Raw genomic sequence first — 19356 nt, forward strand, 5'->3', positions numbered from 1 at the left:
ATTTTGAGAAATGGCTACTCTTTAGGTTGAGCCACAGTCAGATGCAACATTTTAATTACGTTCAAATGCTACATCTGAATGCAACCTTACTTAGCCATTTACTATTAACCCCTTTCTGACCAGGCAATACAAGTCTTTAATGGCCTAGGCATTTTAAGTGGATTTTCATGCTTATTGGGGCATAATTTCTTTTTATTGTGCAATACCTTAAAAAAAATTGTGGCAGAAAATATAAAAACCTTTATGTGCTTTAACACCTCGAATGGACCAAGAAACCGTGGACCAAGCTTGTGGCTGGGAATCTTCAATCTGACATTCTTAGAAGACAACCAGACCTTGTCGTCCGGAGAGAAGACAGGAGGAGCCCTACGTCTCTTATCAGCCTGCAATGTGTTGCAAGCAGAGGCCTGAAGAAGAGATTGGCAGGTTTGTTCCCAGACAGATTTGAGGTCCAGTATCAAGTCTTCAACCGCCTGGAGTTCTGAGGGAACAGAGAGAGGAAGAGGTGGGCGAGGAATTCGTCCATAGACCACAATGAAAGTAGCTGCTTTGGTAGCCTCAAAGTCCAGAGAGTTATAGGAGAACTCTGCCAATGGCAATAGACTGGACCAATCATCTTGTGGAGCAGAAACAAAATGTCGGAGATAACAGCCCAGAGTTTGGTACACCCTCTCCACTTGGCCATTTGACTGAGGGTGATAGGCAGAGGAGAAGTCCAATGTCACTTGCAACTGATTGCACAAGGACTGCCAGAACTTGGACACAAACTGAACTCCTCGGTCAGACACGATGTGTTGGGGTAGACCATGCAGCTGGAAGATATGGTAAAAAAACAAGTCGGCAAGACGTGGGGCAGATGGAAGACCTGGAAATGCGACATCTTCGAAAAACATCACCACCCAGATAACGGTATTGCCAGAGGAAGGTCCGTGACAAAGTCCATAGACACATGCAAACACGGGCGACTGGGTATAGGCAATGGATGCAAGAGGCCAGCCGTTTTCAGACGGCTTATTACAGGTGCAGGACGTGCAGGATCCCACAAAGTCCAGAATATCCTTGGCCAAATCAGGCCACCAGTAGTAGCGAGAGATGAGGGCCATGGAGCGTTGCACCCCAGGGTTTCTTCCACAGAGCAGGTCGGACAAAGATCTTGCCAGGAGGAAGCTGCCGAAGATCCACTGGGGCAGCAACAACCAGTTGCTCGGGAGGAATAATATGCTGAGAAGCCTGTTCTTCCCCAATTGCATCGGAGGCACGAGAGAGGGCATCCGCCTTGACATTCTTTTGTGCAGGATGAAAATGAATCAAAAGATTAAAATGTGAGAAGAAGAGCGACCAGCGGGCTTACCAAGGATTAAGACAACGCCACTCTTCCAGAGCTAGTTTCATAGCCAGTAGTTCTCTGTCTCCTATGGAGTAATACCTCTCTGGCCGGTGGAAAGGCTTCTCAATATCAGGCCGTGTGAGTACAGGAGCTGAGGCAAAGGCAGACTTTAATTTATATAAGGCCTCTTCAGCCGCAAGGGGCCAGAGACAGGGATTAGCGCCCTTCTTTGTGAGCGCTACAATAGGAGACTCTAGGGAGGAAAAATGGGGATAAATTGCCGGTAATAGTTTGCGAAGCCCAAAAACCTCTGGATAGCATGTAAACCTACTTGGGGCGGGCATTCAAGGACCGCAGATAACTTGGCTGGATCCATCTGCAGACCCCTGTCAGAAATGATGTAGCCAATGAAGGGAAGACTCATCTGTTGGAACTGACACTTTTCAAGTTTGGCATAGAGGTGATTGGCTCTTAGCCGGCTGAGGACTTGACGTAGGTGGGACCGATGGGATTCAATGTCCGCAGAGAACACCAGTATGTCGTTGAGACAAACCACGACACCACTATATAGTAAATTGCAAAAGATGTTGTTGACGAACTCCTGAAAGACAGCTGGTGCATTGCATAGTCCAAACGACATAACTAAATACTCAAAGTGCCCATTGCGGGCAGTCTTCCACACGTCACACTTGTGGATTCCGATAAGGTTGTAGGCCCCACGGAGATCAAATTTGGAGAAGCTATTGGCTTCACGTAGGCGATCAAACAACTCGGTAATCAAGGGCAAAGGATAACGGTTCTTAACAGTGACCTTGTTAAGTCTGCGGTAGTCGATACATGAACAGAGTGACCCATCCTTTTTGGTCACAAAGAAGAAACCTGCACCAGCCGTAGATGAGGATTTATGTATGAACCCCCTCTGCAGGTTCTCTTTAATGTTAGTCTAACATGGCTGCTGTCTCGGGCACAGAAAGCAGGTACACCCGACCCCGAGGAAGAGACGTACCCGGCAGCAGATCAATAGGGCAATTGTAGGGACGATGTGGAGGTAAGGTCTCTGCTTGTTTCTTTGCAAAGTCCCGATAGCAAGCTGGAAGACCCTCCAGAGGCTTCTGAACCACGGAAGAGAGCATGACTGGCACATGATGAGGAAGTTCCATGCAACAAGACTAGCAGTTAGGTCCCCAACGAAGAGTTTTTCCTGTCTTCCAATTAAGTACTGGTTCATGGAGTTGCAACCAGGGAAGATCTAGCAGGAGGGACTAGGTAGAGCGTGGCAGCACAAAGAAGGACAGTCTCTCCTTATGCAAAGCACCGACTTGCATGGATATCAGCTATGTGCGTTATCGGACCGGATCAGAGAGGATTTGTCCAATGACTAAGGAGATAGCCAGAGGCCTGTCGAGAAGGACCACAGGGATGTGGTGGGGGAGACCAGGGTGGCATCCAAAAAGTTCCCCGCAGAGCCGGAGTCCAAGAAAGCCAGAACCTGTGAAATCTGTGTTGCGTGAGGAATAGTGCAGCTGCAACACATATGTGGTGCGAACACTTCTTAAATACCTGTGCAAGCAGTTTCAACATGAAGAATTTGCAAAGTCCACCAGAAAACTGTCTCAAGGACCTTGAACCGTGAGAAATTGAGACAGAAAGTGTATAATAAATTACTGCTTCCTAATAAATTATGATCGGGGTGACCTAAATTACTAAGGTTGGGACCCTTTCTTCTATTGAATTACTTGGGGAGGGGGGGGCTGCCTTCTAATAAATTACTAAGAGGGGAACTTGCCTTCTATTGAATTGCTAAGGGGGGGGGGCATCTATTACATGGATTACTGACGTGCAGTGTTATATATGAATAGGTGCTCGGACTGTATAAAAAATGTATGTAATAAAATTAGAGGGCACTTTATGTACAGTAATTCATGGGGACTGTGTGCATTGGAGATGGGGGTATAATAATCAAATAATGGGGGACTGTGCTAAATTTTAGTGGATAAAATATATATATATATATTTATTATAGTATACTATATCCCTGGCACAGTATAGTCAGTTGTGGTGTGAGGGGTATATATGATATATACAGGCGGGCACAGTGTGGTCAGTTGTAATGTGAGGAGTATATGTGGGCGCACAGCATAGAAAAGTTGGGGTAAAAAAAAGTATGCTACTACTTAGATTGCCATGTTGGCACTTTAGAGTACATAAGTGGGTTTTGATTGTAGTCTGGGCCATCACTGCTACAGTTTAAGTATGTTGTATCTTTTAGACATATTGGGGCTCATTTACTTACCCGGTCCTGTCGCGATCCAGCGGCACGTTCTCCGACGAGGATTCGGGTCTTCTGACGATCCACTAAGGTCGTGCGCCCGATGTCCACCTGGTGTTGCTGCTGCGCCGACGTCCGCCGGAGTTCACCATCCTCTTCCTGGTGCTTGTAAGTGCGTGCCAAGCGGCACAATTTTTTTTTTTTAAATACTGCGGTTCTTCCGAATCCGTTGGGTTTTCCGACGTCCACGCCCCCCCCCATTTCCGTCGTATGTAACCCGGCGCCAATGCAACACAATCCGATCGCATGCGCCAAAAACCAGGGGCAAATCAGCACAAACCGGTAATTTTTGGGAAACCTGACGAAAATGAGCCCCATTGTTGTGGGAGGGGACCCATCCTAAATGAGCATTTCAGAGTGCTTCTGCTCATAGAGCAGAGATGCAGCTTAAACACTTAAAACACGCTCAGGACACACTAATTCTGGTGGTTTTGCAGAAAAAACACTTTCTAAAATGCCTTGCCTTGAAAGGAGTGTGGCTTATGGGAAATCATCGGTGCATCCAAAATTCTAGCGTACAGTGTGAACCAACTAAAAGTAGCTCTAAAGTAGGAACAGACAGTCTTATCCTGTACCAAAATTCATCAGCACAGTGATAAATCTGACACAGCAAAAGACAAGTGTTTTTCAGCTATAAACTGGCGGAACCTGAGACACATTGTTAAATACCCCCCAATGTGTTTCTCCTGTCTGTGGGAAAACTAGGACGGACAGCAAGGAGATGAAGAGATGAAGAAAGGAGATGGAGAAGAGACTGACGGACCAAGAACAGGACTACATTAGTGAAATGTTGATAATCCTGCCCCCCCCCCCACCAATGCTTAATTTTTATATTAAAGTGGTCAACCCCTTTAAGGGTGACAGTTTTTCATTATGACTTCTCTCATCTGTGACTTACTACTGCTGCAACTCATGGCTTGACAGACTGCATGTGGCCCATAGGCACAGGTTGTACACTCCTCTTCTAGGCTTTGCGGTGAGATGAATGTTTGCTGTACTTTATGTACATGGTCAGTAGTGATTCTCCTCTGTTGCAAATTTAAAGGGAAAAGGCATGTTAACCCACCTCCTAAATGACACTGCTAACCTATCCACCCAGGAATGAGTGAGTTGAGTGAGACATTGTAACAAAATCTGCTCCCTTATTCGCCCCTCCCTCATAAATTGTCTTCAGCAAATCACACACAGCCAAAGTCTCCATCAACTTCCTCATTCGCCCCTTCCCTCCTTCTATAACCAGTAGCTACTTGATTTTTCCGTTTACAAAGCTATATGAGGGTTTGTTATCTGAGAGACAAATTGTACTTTCTAGTGGCACCATCCTATATTCTGTGCCATGTTCTGGGAAGCTGAAAAAAAATTTGCAAATGTGGTGAAAGTATAATAAAGTGGCAGTTATCCTTTATTCTTTGGATCAGTATGATCATGGTGATACCAAATTTATTTAGTTTGGCTACATCTTAATACATGCAAATTCAAAATCCCTGCATTTAAGAAAAACAAAAACAATGAACAGCACGGACTACACCAGTTACTGGCTGGTATCAGCTGTGTAATACAGCTGTCATCCTCCTTTTATGGAGTCAGCGTATCATAGTATCAGTTTATATGGTTGAAAAAACACACATGTACATCAAGTTAAACCAAGGAAGGGTTTAACTGTAGCTATAAGCCACCCAGGATGTAATCTAGCCCGTCTATACATCCTACTGGAATAAATTTAGAAGTATAATGACCCAGGATAGATTTGAATGTCTCCCGTTTAACATTAGTATCATCATGTGACAGTATCTGATCCCAGTCTATATCATGTAGTGAATTTCCGGAAATTAGCCTTCTTAAAATTCAATGATTTTCCCACATGATTTCCTTTTTCCAGTTTAAAAGCGATTTGCACATTTGCACAAGGAGGAAAATCCCCATATACTGCCATACTGTAGTATGGCAGTGTATGGTGGAATTAATTAGACAACCAAGGGTTAAAGTACCCTAGGGGTGTGAAAGATAGCAAAAATAAAAGTAAAAAAAAAGTTAAAAAAAAAAAATTATGTTATTAGGTCAAAATGTGTGATCCTGATGACAGGTTCGCTTTAACTTGTTCAATAACGATGTAGAAGGATTAAGGCCAGTAGCGTAACTAGAAGCTGATGGGCCCCAGTGCAAAGTCTGTTCCAGGCCCCCGACTATAATGTATGGTTTATAGTAATAGTCTTCTCATATGGGAAAGTGACACCATAAGGGTCCCCTAAACCACTTGGGCCCGGGTGCGACCGCAACCTTTGCTCTCCCTCAAGTTACGCCCCTGATTAAGGCCTTAAGCCAATACACTAAACTGGTGCATTGGATAAATCATAGACACTTCCTTTAGCACAGTCACGGTGCCTGGATCTATGAGAAAGTGTTCATGGTTTATCGTTTGGATGGACTCTGATGGAAGATTTCCTTCAAGATGAAAAACTCATGTGAAACTCAAGTGCACAGTGCCATCTGCAGGCTATAAAATAAACTTCAATCTTTAAAAAAAATTACACAAACACGCGCGGACTATAAGGCGCACAAAAAACTATAAGGCGCACCTTTGATTTTGCCTTATATATAAACCGTATTTACAGACAACAGCTACCTTGAACTGTGCACAGGTCTGCCATCTGCTGGTCATTGATCCTTATAATCAGGTGCCCCTTATATATGAACCTAGACGTTTTAGCAGGCATTTATTGAAGGTGCGCCTTATAATCCGCTTGGCTTATAGTCCGAAAAATACGGTATATATATATATATATATATATATATATCGTATATACTCATATATAAGCAGAGGAACCTAATTTTACCACAAGAAACTGGGACCCAAGTATAAGCCTAGGTTGAGCTGCTACTCTTTAACCCCTTAACAACCTGGCCCTTTTTAGTTTTTTCACTTACATTTTTCACTCACCACCTTCAAAATTCTATTAATTTTCTATTTTTCCACATAAAGAGCTGTGAGATGGCTTATTTTTTGCGTAACAAATTGCACTTCATAGTGACGGTATTTAATATTCCATGCCGTGTTCTGGGAAGCTGCAAAAAAATTCCAAATGCAGAGAAAATGGTGAAAAAACGCATTTGCAACGTTTTCTTGTGGGCTTGAATATTACAGCTTTCACTGTGTGCCACAAATGACATGTCTGCTTTATTCTTTGGGTCGGTGCGATCACCGGGATACCAAATTTGTATAGGTTTTATAATTTTTTCATACATTTGAAAACCTCCTGTACAAATAGTTTTTTTTTTTAATTTTGCCATCTTCTGGCATCAATACCTTTTTCATACTTTGGTGTACGGAGCTGTGGGCAGTGTGTTTTTTTTTTCCGACATTTTTTGATGCCGTTTTCATTGCTACCATTTTAGGACTGTGCAACCTTTTGATCACTTTTTATTGATTTTTTTTATATTTTTCAAAATGGCAAAAAAGTGCCATTATCGACTTTGGACGCTATTTTCCACTACGGAGTTAAACGCAGTTAAAAAACGTTATTATATTTTGATAGATCAGGCATTTTCGGACGCGGCGATACCTAATGTGTTTATGATTTTTACTGTTTATTAATATTTATATCAGTTCTAGGGAAAGGGGGGTGATTAGAATATTTAGGGTTTTTTATTATAATTTTTTTTTAAAATTTTACTTTTACTATTTTTCAGACTCCCTAGGGTACTTTAACCCTAGGTTGTCTGATCGATCATATCATAAACTGCCATAGGATGGCACACCCCCAGACGAAGGCTTGCACTGAAACGCGAGTCGGGGACCTCACACCAGACGAGGGTGAAATTTGATCATGGGTATGCATTAAGATATTGTAACAATGTCAATGGGTATGTGCAATATGCTTCTTTGTAATATCATGCAATAGGACTAGACAAAAGTATTTATCCTTATTACAGGCAGTATAGTAAGGTGTGTACTCTTGGAGGACGTCATTTGGAAGTTACATGTTCTGTGCACTTTACAGCACCTGACACTTTCACTGCAAACAGCAATAGTGTCATTTCTGATATTTGCCCTCACATGCATTACGCACCTTAAAATAAAAATATTTTAGTACTGCCCCCTACTAAGAGCCCTATTGTCACTCATCTACATTTCAGTCTTTCATTGTTCTGTGCATTATTTTTGATATTGTAAGCAGGAACCAGTCCCATGCATCACCCTGTATCATCTGGTTGTATTTTTGTAGTGTCCTTGTTTCCCTTAATCAGATCAACCAGTTACAAGTTTTTAAATGTTTGTCAATGATTTATTATTTAATAAAGATGAATTTTTACACACTTCGGGCAAATTGGCTTTGTTGTTCTTTTGATAGTCTTATAGATTTATATCTGGGGCTCAAACCCCTAATCATTGTAAGGTGACTTTCAAATTAAATGAGTCTGTGTCCAGCGCTGGAATGTGACTAACTTGAATGAAAAGACAAGACCTGTCCTTGCAGGAAGTTAGCAACAAGACTGATAAGTTTATTGAGGGACGGACATTTATAGAAAACCATAAGGCACTTTACATAAGGCGTGTAATCAGGAAAGCAGCAACTATAATTGGGTGTTCTCACCCAGGAAATGGAACACTATTGGATGTAAGCACACAAAGGAGTCTAATACTATTGGCTACATGCAAATACTGAAACTTCACATAAACCAAATGTCCAGATGTCCACCTGGATACCTTCCACTAGGTGGTGCTAGTGAGCACTAAGTCTTTGTCAGAGAGGGAAACACCCAAACTTAGTTATCACTACACAAAGTTATATGAAATGAATACTGAATCTTTAAAATGTCCGACAATATGTAAGATGGCGTCTGAGTCCAGTGTAATATCTTTAACAATTCCCCCCTTTTGAGCTTTGCATGGCCTGTAACTGTTGTCCAGAGTGACCTCCTCAAACTCCAGGTACCCACAGGTAGGCTAAGCCCTTACCTGCTGGACTTGTTAACTCTTCACCAGACCCCCTGGAGGCCAGTCACTCGGGGGTTACAGGCCTGCATACTCAAATTACATAATTGTGTTTCCATAGTTTATGGGTTCATTAACAGGCTGGTTCTTCAACAAGATGGTATCCTTCACACTGGGACTTCTCCTGTCATGGTTCTTACCACCTGGACGGCCATCTGGGACATGGTGGACTTGATGAGGGGGACCACACAACACGCAATAAGTGACAAGAGCAAAATCACAATCCCCAATATCACCCCCACTTAAAGGAAAGCCTTCCAATCCCCCAACTACAAAGTGAAGGACAAAGTGTCCACCCCAGAGTTTCTCTTGAGTTCCCTGGACAGTCCTTCAATCTCTTCAAGTGCATGGGTAATGGATCCATAGGGGGCGATGTCATCCGGGATGTACATGCGACAAGCCACTCCCACCATCTTACAGACTCCTCCCTTCTCAGCAAGGATCATGTCCAAAGCCATGCGGTTCTAGGAAGCATCTCGGATACAATCACAAATCTCTGTTGATTACAATACAACCAGTTAACCCAACCAACATCTTTACTCATAGCTCTCTGGGGAATAATGGACTCTAGACCTGCCCATATCTGTGGGCCTTGTACTCCTCTGGGACCCCCCTTGGTGCTCCCACTATATCTATATAAACGTTGTCATCTAGGTGCTTCTCTCAGACCTCCAGAATCCTTTGGGATTCTCTACCTTTTCTTTATGTGTCTGATCAAGCTTATCCCTGGGGATCATGAGGAAGGAATGCACAAATTTTATCACAGCACACTCACCTTCCCAGCCTCCAGGCCTGACCTGACTCTCCTATCCCCACAAATCCAGTACACATCAGACACTGCTAATACAGGGTTACCTGTGCTGTCAGTGTTAAAGAAGGTCATTGTCTTGTTGCACCAACCGTAGGTAAAGTCTCCTACCCTGGGGGCATCCTGGTCACCCCTATAGATACAGTGATAGTCATGGTTGGGGTGTCCCTGAGCATACAGTCAGTCAGAAGAGACCAGTCAGTCAGAATAAGTAAGTTTGCAATAGTAAGTGTGGGAAGCGTGCTGACTTCCCTCTAGCTTCACAGCCGTGGCACTGGTCAGCAGGACTCGGAAAGGACCGTCGTAGTGACGCTTCAGACTGTCTCTCTGGTGCGTCTCTTTACCACCACGTAGTCTCCGGGCTTCAGGTTATGCGTCCCGAGGTCTCTGTCTGGATCTGAAAAAGTAATCAGAAACACTTTTGCCGACCTTTTTCAAGGCCTGGCTCAACTGTATGGCATGTTCCACCTGGTTTCCTGCCATCAGCTATAGGGTCTATGGGAAGTAGGGGTCTAGTCTGGGTGCATAGCCAAAAAGTACTTCAAAGGGGGACAATCCCATCTTTCTGTTGGGGGTGTTCCTAACTGTATGGTGGGCAGCAGGAAAGCACTCGCACCATGGTTTCCCTGTTACTTCCATGGCCTCCCGTATCTCTAACTTAAGAGTGCCGTTTATTCTCTCAAACCCACAACTAATTCGGGAAGGGGTGTGCAGGGCCTCTTCTACACCCAGTAGGGACAAGGCTTTAGGTCTTTACCTGTCCAGTGAAGTTGGTTCTGCAACCGGACTCTATGGTCTCCGGAAGTCCAAACCTGCAGAAAAATCTCACTCACCACCTTCTTGGCTGCAGCTCTGGCAGTAGCCTTGGTCATGGGAGAAGCTTCTGGACACCCTGGAAAGAGATCAATGCACACAGGCGCGTACTCCTACGTGCCACTTTTGGTAGCTGGATAAAATCCATCTGCAGTCTTTGGAAGGGATACAGCGGCTTGGGTGTCACCTTCCGTGGGGTCTTTACCACCTTACCCGGGCTGTGGCGGGCACAGACTATACAGGCTTTCACTAGTCTTGTGACAGGGGTAGTAATGCCCGGGGCAAACCACTTATGGTTTATGAGCACTAGCATGGCCATTTTGGATGTGTATGTGTCCGTAGGCTACTTGACTTACTGTCGGGTGCAGGGCTCTGGGCAGGCACACCCTCTCTCCCAGCATCCAGGTCCCATCGTCATCTGGGCTCCAGCTTTCCTCCACACTTCCTTCACTTCTGATGACACTCGGGCCACCAGGGACTGGAACACCTGTGGATCAAACTTTTAGCTCAGAACTCACCGCTGAGACTTCAGGACAGTCTCCGGGCTCCATCTGTGCAGCTGCCTTCGCCATCCCGTCAGCCACATACTTGCCCTTGGCTTGTGGAGTTACCAAATTGTGTGTGGTTTAACTTTTATTATCCTCACCTCTTGTGGAAGTAGGAGAGCATCCATGAGCTCTATAACCAGCGTGCCATGCTTAAAGGGGGTCCCTGCAGAGGTGAGGAAATCTCTAGCCTTCCATATGGGTTCATAGTCGTGTTTAGACCCCAGAACTATACCTTGAGTATAGATGTTCGCCCTTTTACCTTCCACCAGCTGTAGCGCTTCCCTGAGTGCCATCACTTCACCTCCTGCGCTGACCTGTGTGGAGGGAGTGGTTCTGCTTGTACTACCTCATGTGCGCCACTGACCACTGTATATCCAGTGTAGAACCGTCTGTCTTCTCCTGCAGACCTGGAGCCATCTATGAGAAAAAAACTCAACATCTGGGTTAATCACCCTTCTCCCCCCCCTCTCTGAATCCTGGCAAACTGGTGACAGAATGAAGGATTCAGAGCTGTGCACCTCATCAGTGTATCCTGAGGCATCAGGAGTGCACACTGGAGTCTGAGCTGTCTGCCCTTTGCTCAGATGCTTGGGCTGCACTTGGGTGAAGACTCTGTGCAAGGTATGTGGGGTTCACACTGTAACTGAGTGATCTAGGATCAACTCACTGGCCTTGCTGCTGCAGCTACTGACACATGAGGGGCTCCCCTCAGTCTAACCGGGCCTAATAGAGAGCCACTGGGGAGGCCACCACGTTCCTGGACTAGACACCTCTGGGGTGGCCTAGATACTCAGTGCAAAATAAAACATAAGTTTGATCCAGTGGGATGTGCCTAGGGCCGGTGCACACAGGATTTGCCACCTTAAGGCTATAGAATGCATCAATTGCCTCCTGACTAAGGGCAAATGGAGAAGAGGCAATTCAATTATCAAGGGGCAACATCAGGCTGGAGGCAGACCTTATCCCAGGCTGCAGGAGCTGGCCAGTCCTAGAAACATGTGCAGAGGCTTAGGGCCTCAGGGCAGGGGCACATTCTGGACTGCCAGCTTTCTTTCCTCTGTCAGGTATCTGCCTGTGGCTGAGAAGCAGTGGCCTAGGAAGACGACCTTCTCCTGGCAGTACTGGAGTTTGTCTCAGGAAACTTTGCAACCCTTCTGGAACAGAAAACACATAAGGTCAATAAATGCATCCTGGCAAACAACAACAGTAGGTCCTCCGCATACTGAAAAGGAGAACATCCAGTAAGGGGCTAGTCTGCCAGTCTACTCCCTGTAGGGCCGTGTAGTATGGAGTACTGGCTGGGGGAGTTTTACCCCCCTTGTGGGAATCTGCATCAGATGTACTGGAATACTACACTGGTAAAGGCAAATAGGTACTGGTAATCCTCATGTAGGGGCACAGAGAGGAAAACATTTGCCAACAGGGAAGAGTTCTACAATGAAATGCACTAACTCTATTTGGGGGGGGGGGGGCTTTCAGAAGAGGGGGACTGTTCTTGCTGACATCCTTGTCCATTACCACCCCCTTGTCCCGCCCTGTTGGGGCCGTCTACGTTTCCTAGACTGTGTCTCTTTGTATTCTTATCACAAGCAAATTCCTTTAAGTCTTTTAGATTGTCAGCTCTGTTTCCCCCACTCAACACAGATGCTTTCTGTGTGCTTCAAGGCCACTTCTCACAGACATAGATAAGACAAAGCAAAGCCCAGCTGCACAGAGATCTCCCCCTGATTAACTCTTTCAACTCCAGAAAGCAGGTACCAGAGACATTGCAACACTTTTTCTACTAATTTTTCTGCAATTGTCAGAATCAAATAAGTTTTAAAATAAAATAAACAAACAAACAGCGTTGCACACTCAAGACCCTTAGCAAATGTTTGAAATTGGTGAAAATATTCACCTGCCGGCATTTTATTTATATTTCAAACGTCCGCAAGGACGCCTCAATGGTGACTCGGCTGCTATCCTACAACCAGCCTACAGTGTAGAGTTATAGGCAATTAACTTTCAGGGACTTGAAAAGAATATACTGTCTTAAGATGGCCACCACTAAAAGATGGTAGGGCGTGTCATCTTCTCTAACCCCCAGATACGGGGGTGGAGTCTAAGAGGGTGCTCTTCTGCATTCCAAAAGATTTTTTTTTTTTTTTTTTTTTAATGAGCACTCTCTAGGATTCCTGTCCCTCTGCCCTGGTCCGTCCGTAGTCACTGGTCTAAGTCTCCAGTAATCAACCCCATCCACTTTCCTTTGTCATTAACTCTCTACTTACATCAAAACAACCTTCTGCCTGGGTGTGCCACTTTTGTCTTTGAGCCAGCCACCATTTTCATCAAGTGCTGTCTCCCACCTTTGCACACTCAGGGGATCATCTAACATACCCAAAGACTTCAATACCTCATAACTTCCTTTTACCCACTCTTTACCTTTCCTGTGTTACACTATGTCAGTTGCCTTTTTAGGTCTGCAGTGTCCAGCTACAGTCTTACTTTGCTCACTACCCATTTTGTGGAATCTGTAGAATACCTGATTTTGTTCAAGGGCTATAGATATCCTCCGTAGATACAGCTCCAGACTACCCCGCTAACTATCAGTAAGTACAAATTAGAGACCTTCACACAATATTTCAGAAATCAAGGAGAACCCTCAACTGTAAAATTCCCGTCAGTGTCCTTCCTGCCTCTACTGTCCTTTCCGCATCACGGGGCCGCATCAATCCCGAAGGAACGATACGTAAATTTGGCCAGAATTTGTCTCTGCAAACTTCCAGATTCTATCCGCGCTTACATGAACAAAAATCTCCACCATCACAAACTTTCTGAACTATCTCAACAATCCACAAGAGGGCACTGCAGACCTTTTTCTACAACATACATTGTCACGTCCAGTCTCTGTCGGTCACCGTACAAGTGATCCTTTGCCGAAATCATCGTGAACATACTATTATATATGGACATATAAGGCAAAGTACATATTATCACACAAGGAGATGACCTTACCCAGTCCCTTTCAGCCAGTGAAACAGAACTACAGTCAAGGTAGACAAAAATAGACTTGACTTACCCCGACGAGTGCTCATTGTCAGTTCTGGTCACTGGCCGCCTGGACTCTTTCGGAGGTCACCTCGATGGTTAGATGCCCATAAAAGTATGCCCAACCAGGAGACGCCAATTCTTATAGATTTATATCTGGGGCTCAAACCCCTAATCATTGTAAGGTGACTTTCAAATTAAATGAGTCTGTGTCCAGCGCTGGAATGTGACTAACTTGAATGAAAAGACAAGACCTGTCCTTGCAGGAAGTTAGCAACAAGACTGATAAGTTTATTGAGGGACGGACATTTATAGAAAACCATAAGGCACTTTACATAAGGCGTGTAATCAGGAAAGCAGCAACTATAATTGGGTGTTCTCACCCAGGAAATGTAACACTATTGGATGTAAGCACACAAAGGAGTCTAATACTATTGGCTACATGCAAATACTGAAACTTCACATAAACCAAATGTCCAGATGTCCACCTGGATACCTTCCACTAGGTGGTGCTAGTGAGCACTAAGTCTTTGTCAGAGAGGGAAACACCCAAACATAGTTATCACTACACAAAGTTATATGAAATGAATACTGAATCTTTAAAATGTCCGACAATATGTAAGATGGCGTCTGAGTCCAGTGTAATATCTTTAACAATAGGTTTCATAAACTGCCATACTACAGTATGGCAGTATATGGGGATTTTCCTCCTCATTCATTTCAATGTGCAATTAGCACATTGTAATAATCGGGTAAAAACGAGACAGCCTCACGTATTCGTAAGACGTCATGGGGAGCGTTGATCCGTGGTGCCCATGCGCCGCCAAGTTTTTGAAGCAGCCGGCAGCAAAACACTCGCGACTACTGTTACTTATCAAAGCAATTCTGAGATTGTTTTTTCCCGAAATGTTGGACTTCATTTTAGGGGTAAATTGTGGCTGAGTTTTGCATTTATTTAAAAAAAAAAAAAAATTGCCATTTTCAAAATCATTGCATTTTTAGGCAGATATATTTACCACCAAACTAATGAATAACATTTCCCATATGTCTACTTTACATTTTCATAATTTTTGAAATGTCTGGATAATTTATTTTGACGTCACTCGGATTACAAATAGAATATCGGTTTTCTGTATTTTCAGAATTGACTATTTTGGGGATAAATACCATATTGAATGATATTTTACATATTTAACATCAAAAACCCCTATAAAACCAACCCATTTTCAAATCTGCACCCCTCAAACTATCAGAAACAGCTTTTAGGAAGATTGTTAACCCCTTGAGATCATCTAGCGATGGTTGCCTTGGACGCCTTCCTCCCCTTATTTTTCCCCTGAAATTGGATAAAAAGGTTAGAATCCATATGCCACGATTCAGTTGCTTCCAAGTATTTCATAACAGAACGTCTAGAGTGTGCCATTCATGTTCTCTTTCGGAAGACGGATTTTCACAGAAAGAAGGTAGTATGATTTCCTGACTTCTGTGGAATTCCGAGACCACCTTTGGGATAAAATTTGGATCCAACATGAGAATAATTCTATCATCAAGAACTTTCATATAAGGTTCTTTAATAGATATTGCCTGAAGTTCACCCAGTCTCCTTGCTGAGGTGATTGCTATCAGGGATACTGTTTTAAGTGTTAAGTTCTTTACACTAGTGAGAGAAATGGGTTCAAATGGTTCTTTAATAGAGATGAGCAAGCACTAAAATGCTCGAGTGCTCGTTGCAAACTTTTTCCGATGTTCGAGTGCTTGTCTCGAATAACGAGCCCCATTGAAGTCAATGGGAGACAAGCATTTTTCAAGGGGACCAAGGCTCTGCACAGGGAAGCTTGGCCAAAAACCTGGAAACCTCAGAAAATGATGGAAACACCAAGGAAATGGACGGGAAACAGCAGGGGCAGCATGCATGGATGCCTCTGAGGCTGCCTAATCGCACCATTATGCCAAAATTATGGGCAACAGCATGGCCATGACAGAGTGACCGAGTGAGGCGAGATAACATCTAAAAGACCCAATAATTGACCTTGACACTATAGGGGACGGCATGCGGAGGCAGCGGCAGGCTAGAGAGTGGCATGGCGACATACCCCAAATGGACTCAGGCTTCAAACCAATTTTAAAAATTCCTTTTGGCGGAGAAAACATGTAGCACTGTACGAATCAGTATTTGGCCTGGTTATGGCGGCAGAGAGGAACCAAAGGAGGTGAGCAAGAAGCGCTGAAATGATTTCCTATGTGAACAAAAGGTTGACGGTATATTTAGTCGATAACACAGCATGGCGGCGACAGAGTGACCAAGTTCCATAACGTATCTGGTGAAACACCAGAAAAATGAGCCTGACACAGCTTGTTTGCTAAGGGGACGACATGTGGAGGCAGCTATGAGGACATGTGGAGGCTGCTATGTAGATGACGTGTGGAGGCAATGGGGACAGTTATGGCACCCGAGGTGAACGTAAGGAGATGAGAAAAGAGGAGTGAAAAGATAGATTTTAGAGATAAAAGGTTATAGCAGTATTAAAGTTGCTGCAGTTAAAACAATGTAAGTTGGATCTTGGGATGGAGCTGGCGGTCCGCTGCCAGGCGAGCTTTCGCCTGTCCAAGCCCCTACATCTCGGCTCCTCCCCACCCAAAATTGACCTGGGGGCCCAAAGCATTTACTTTGAAAAAATTACCATTTTCAAAGCAGGCGGGGGCTACAAACAGCATTTCTAAAAACCTTTTGTGTGAGATCAAGTGTAGTACTGTTCTTATAAGTATTTGGCCTGGTTATGGCAGGGGAGGGGAACGTAAAGAGATGCGCAAGTAGCGCTGAAATAATATCGTTCAAAGATAAAAGTTTGGCGGTATATTTTGTGGATAACATAAGTCCAACACCTCTTTACACACTACTTCCACTACGTCAACAATGTCATCACCCACAGACTGTGACCGTTGGAAAACCTGGGCATCGGGAAAGAGCTCAGCAGCAACCTGAGAAGTGGTTTGTGACTCTGGGAAGGGTCCAGAAAACAGTTCCTCAGAGTATGCCGGATCAAATTTCAAATTTTCCTGGGTGGGGACAGACTGGGGGGAAGGAGGTTGAGTTGAAGGAGCTGGAGGAGTGCTCACTTGGATAACATGGGTGGACTGTGTGGAAGACTGACTGGTGGACAAATGGCTAGAAGCATTTTCCGCAATGCATGACATCACCTGTTCGTACTGTTGTGGCCTCAACAGTGCTCTACCACGAGTCCCAGTAAGCTGACATATGGAGCTAGGGAGTGTCTGACCCCTGCAGTAATTGGATCCCCACGACCTCTACCCTTAGCCCTCGGGTTCAACATTTTCCAATATAAACTGGAAATTTTTTTTGTTTTATAGAACATAACGTGCAGATGAAATCAGACAGCAACATTGACTGCACACAAAAGGATTTTGTGCTGTGACTGTCACTTTAACTTTTGAAAAGCGCTAATGTAGCCCTAACAAGTTGGGTTGGGGTTCTTGTAGAATCACTCCTGCCTAACACTAATCTAATAGAACACCCTAACGCTATCCCTGTCCAGCAGCAGCTCTATCCCTTACGGCATCCAGACAGAGAATGATCCGAGCAGTGAGGGCAGGGGCTAGTATATTCCAGGGTCACCTGATCAGGCTAGCCAACCACTGCTATCGACATGTAAGTGTACCACGTGATGCTGGGTGTACTGCAGAGTCTCCTGGCTTGTGAATGGCTCTGTTTCTGGACGCCAAAAATCGGAACGCTGGGAGATGCAATTTTCTCGAGCTGGCAAAATACTTGTCCGAGCAACGAGCAGTTGCGAGTACGCTAATGCTTGAACGAGTATGCTCGCTCATCTCTAGTAATAACCAAACACCTACACTTATCTCTCCTCAGCTTTCCCTACACTTGTATACTGTATAAACACATAATCCACACAGACAGAAACTGCAACGCCCCCCTCACCTCACACAAGGAAGCGGCAGGAGAGGAGAGACTCCAAGCTGTGCCCTCATGTGCTGTGCTGAAGTTTTACTTAGATAGTAGGTACATAGATAGATAGATATGAGAGATGGATAGATAGGAGATAGATGGATACGAGATAGATAGATACGAGATAAATAGGATATACATTGATAGATAGCTCTGGTGTCATTGGTTAGCAGCAGGTGCTTGGGACAAAAAAGGTACTAAATGAGGACTGAGAGGCAAAATACTTTGAGGATTAATCCCCAGGGACACCTGGAGCAGAATTATGTATTTTAGGTTTTTTTTTTTGCTCAGAATGACGGTTACACTTTAATCTCTCTCCTCCAGCCTCCACTTCTGGTCTCTGTGTTCCTGACAGAACAGGCAGATGCACGCCTAGTTGCTCTACCCATACTATGGCACGTCAAAGTGAGCACAGCACATAGACGTGCGTCTGCCTGCATTGCCAGGAACCCGAAGATGTAGCTGCTAAATTTGCCAGAACATTCTGAGAAACTAGACAAACTAATAGCTAGTCTAAAGTGGGGCTCCACAGTTGTAAAGTACTTCAGATACATCATCTAGTTTGATTTATCTGGTACAGAATAAGACTGCAGTCTAAATCTGCAATGGTCTATTCACCGACACTTATTAAAGGGAACCTGTCAGAGCAATTTAGAAAACTAAACCACCTACAGGTCCTTATGGAGAGATTTAGTTCCCAAGTAGCACTGTACAAGTTTTTGTTACATGGGCAAATTAAAAAAAAAAAATCACCTTATTCCTTTTGGCGTCTGAGCATTGCGGTAAGTGAAGCCAAAACAGGTAAGGTAGTATCTTCAGGTGATAGTTTAATGTGCCCCAATGTGCTCACCTCAGGTGGATTTTGGACCCTAAACCCCAGGTCCATGAGGGCACGTAGTAGGTTTAGGGTCCCAAACTCTGTGCAGTCTGATTTTTCATGACATATCTTTCTAGATTCTTCTCTGATGCTAGTGTGAAGCCGGCACGAGGTAACCACATCCCGCTGCACACAGCAGCGGCAAAGTCTCAGTGCTGATGTGGAGAGCCGACGGCTCCCTGCATCACAATTGCATCTGACGCTGCCAAGTGACAACCTCTACAGGACGAAAACAAAATTCAAAGACAGGACATACTTCCCGCCAACCTAGTCTGCGGGCTGCATAGAAAGTCAAGTTACGAAGAGCGAATACACGGAAACTATACGGGTGACTCTGGTGACAGGGGCTACAGGCCGCCACACTTCACCAGTTCACACCATAGCGGCAAAGCGATCGAGCGCGAAAACCGCTTTCTGTTTATGTCGCGCTAGAGGCGGGATCGCGCATGCGCACCCTGTAATCCCGGATTCAGCCAGTACTCTCCTTTGAGTGAACAGCGCGGAATCCAAAGTAGTGGAGAAGTGTCGGTGACCCGGCCGCGCAGTGTTTCCGGCCTCACCATGTCCATTCAATGCAGTCTGGTGAGATAATGTCATGAACTGTTTGTTGTGTGATACGTGGTAGAGACGATGCTTTCATCTGTTACTGTGT

At 44.6% G+C, this 19356-nt stretch overlaps 1 protein-coding gene across 7 annotated transcripts in view; it reads left to right on the plus strand.

Moving 5' to 3' along the window:
- Window positions 1-19126: 19126 nt before the first annotated feature.
- CENPC (centromere protein C) overlaps window positions 19127-19356 on the plus strand; it is a 127472-nt gene continuing 127242 nt past the window's right edge. For all 7 annotated transcript variants that reach the window (XR_011848779.1, XM_072114920.1, XM_072114938.1 and 4 more), the window contains exon 1: window positions 19127-19286. Coding sequence is in view for 6 of the 7 variants with exons in the window: in XM_072114920.1 (XP_071971021.1) it covers window positions 19266-19286 (21 nt within the window). In the remaining variant the exon portion in view is untranslated. The remainder of the gene's footprint in view (window positions 19287-19356) is intronic.

Source organism: Engystomops pustulosus, chromosome 1 (genome assembly GCF_040894005.1).
Source record: "Engystomops pustulosus chromosome 1, aEngPut4.maternal, whole genome shotgun sequence".
NCBI classification, from domain to species: Eukaryota; Metazoa; Chordata; class Amphibia; order Anura; family Leptodactylidae; genus Engystomops; species Engystomops pustulosus.